Genomic DNA, 2,071 nt, shown 5'->3' with positions numbered 1-2,071 from the left:
GCCCCCCGCCCGCCCACAGGCCCGGCTCGGCCCCAGGGAGCTGTGCCCAGCCCTGGACTCCTAAGCAGGGGACAAGGAGCCGCCGGAGGGGTCCCGCAGAGGCCGCAAAGATGATTCGGGGTCTGGAGCGCCTCTTAGGAGGAGAAACTGCGGGAGCTGGGCCTGTTTAGTCTGGAGAACAGAACACTGAGAGGGATCTCATTAATGCATATAAATATCTCAAGGGTGGGTGGATGTGCCAGACGCTTTTCAGTGGTGCCCAGCAGAGCAATAAGCTAAAACACGACAAATTTCACTTCAACATGAGGAAGAACTTCTTTACGTTCGAGGTGGCAGAGGCACTGGAACAGGCTGCCCAGGGAGGTCATGGAGCCTCCCTCTCCGGTGATACCTCGGGCCTTCCCATGTCACCTGCCCGAGGTGTCCCTGCCTAAGGACAAGGTGATCTCCAGAGGTCCCTTCCAACCCCAGCAATTCTGTCATGCTGGGATGCCTCCCCACAGAGGGGTAAGGCTGCGCCCTTGGGCACAACCCGTTATCCCTCACCAGGTGCCTGCCCTGGACAAAGATGCTTGGTGAGCCTCAGGATCACTCTGCAGCAAAGCCTCGGGCTCTCATTTCCACCCCACCCACACTGGGAGTGGGTGGGAAAAGGTCCTCTGTGAACATGAGGAGAGCAGGGTTGGGGGGATCCCCTGACTCTAGGAGGCAGAGGCTGCAAGATACACACCTTGCACTCCAGAGGCTGCAGCCTTGACAGTAACTTGGGCTTCTCCATTGCCCACATTACCACCATGGCCACTGGCACAGCCAGGAAGGGATGTGTGGGGAGAAGCCCTCCAGCCTTAGGGGCAATTCCAGCCCTTGGCCCATGCCTGCTGGGCAGAGTAGCTGCACACCAGTGGTCTGCTGGCTGCTGCAGAGTCCCTGATAATCTGAAATAGAGAGCAAGCCCTGGGGTTGTGACATGGTTCCCTAAGCTCAGCAGTGGAAGCCAAAAATGTACAAGAATGAGAGGCGAATGTACGAGGGAGATGGGGGAGCATTTACAGCCAAGCCCTGAGCTCCCATTGGGAGTTCCAAAGAGTGAGCAGCCATTTCTCACCTTTTGTGGGGCTCCTTTTGAGGGGCTTGGTGGTAGAAGATGGACATTGCTCCATGACATCCAGCCACAGAATCCTAGAATGGTTTGAGCTGGAAGGGACCTTAAAGGTTACCTGGTCCAAACCTCCCTGCAATGAGCAGGGACATCTTCAACTAGATCAGGCTGCTCGGAGCCCTGTCCAATCTGACTTTGGATCTTTCCAGGGATGGATCATCCCTGTTTTAGGAAGATGAGCTGCAATGCCAGCACAGCTGGATCCTTAGCTCTCCAGTTCATTCTGGGTGCAGGAATCTCCCCGTGATGTTGTGTCAAACACATCCTTATTTGTCAGCCCCAGGAGATCCTGAGGGTGCTTCATGTGTGGCAGGCTCCAAACCACCCAGCTCTGGCATCCACTGATACCATTGCCTTGGGTTTGCATCCCCTTATCTACCACAAGCAATAGTGGATTAAGGCCCGTGTTCATTATAATAACACAGATGAACTTTCACAAAATTAAAATAAATTAAATTTTGAAACTCCATTTCAAGAAAGGAAATTAATTGAAAATTAATGGTATGAAATTTCAAAATTTCATGAAACTGAGTGACATTTTGAAATTTCATGACATGAAATTAACATAACGAAATTAAATTAAATTAAACGATGAAATGAAGCTTGATGAAATGAAATGAAACGACACGTCAAGTTTTCATGACATGACATGAAATGTCGTTGAATGAAATGGGATGAAGTGAAATAAACATTATCTGTAATGACCGAAGTCCTCACAAGCCCCGCCAGATAGTTTATGCGGTGTTTTTCTGCGCATCGGCGCCCGCGCATCTTTTTGGCCGCGCTCGCCGCCCGTAGCGCCGCGCGCCCTCTCGCGAGACCGAGGGCCGGGGCGCTTATAAAGGCTGCGCGCGGCGCTGGCGGCCCTTCCGGCCCGGCGCGTGGACAAGATGGTGGGTGCGGAGGCCTCGG

General features: G+C 52.9%; 1 protein-coding gene across 1 annotated transcript in view; it reads left to right on the top strand.

Moving 5' to 3' along the window:
• The first annotated feature begins 1,964 nt into the window (after nt 1-1,964).
• RPL3 (ribosomal protein L3) overlaps nt 1,965-2,071 on the top strand; it is a 7,078-nt gene continuing 6,971 nt past the window's right edge. Inside the window, exon 1 of the mRNA XM_005421852.2 lies at nt 1,965-2,052. Coding sequence (XP_005421909.1) covers nt 2,050-2,052 — 3 coding nt within the window. The 5' untranslated portion in view covers nt 1,965-2,049. The remainder of the gene's footprint in view (nt 2,053-2,071) is intronic.

The sequence above is a fragment of the Geospiza fortis genome, unplaced genomic scaffold, assembly GCF_000277835.1.
Source record: "Geospiza fortis unplaced genomic scaffold, GeoFor_1.0 scaffold173, whole genome shotgun sequence".
Lineage (NCBI taxonomy): Eukaryota > Metazoa > Chordata > Aves > Passeriformes > Thraupidae > Geospiza > Geospiza fortis.
The sequence above is the reverse complement of the archived record's forward strand: the minus strand, read 5'-3'. Positions and strand labels throughout refer to the sequence as shown.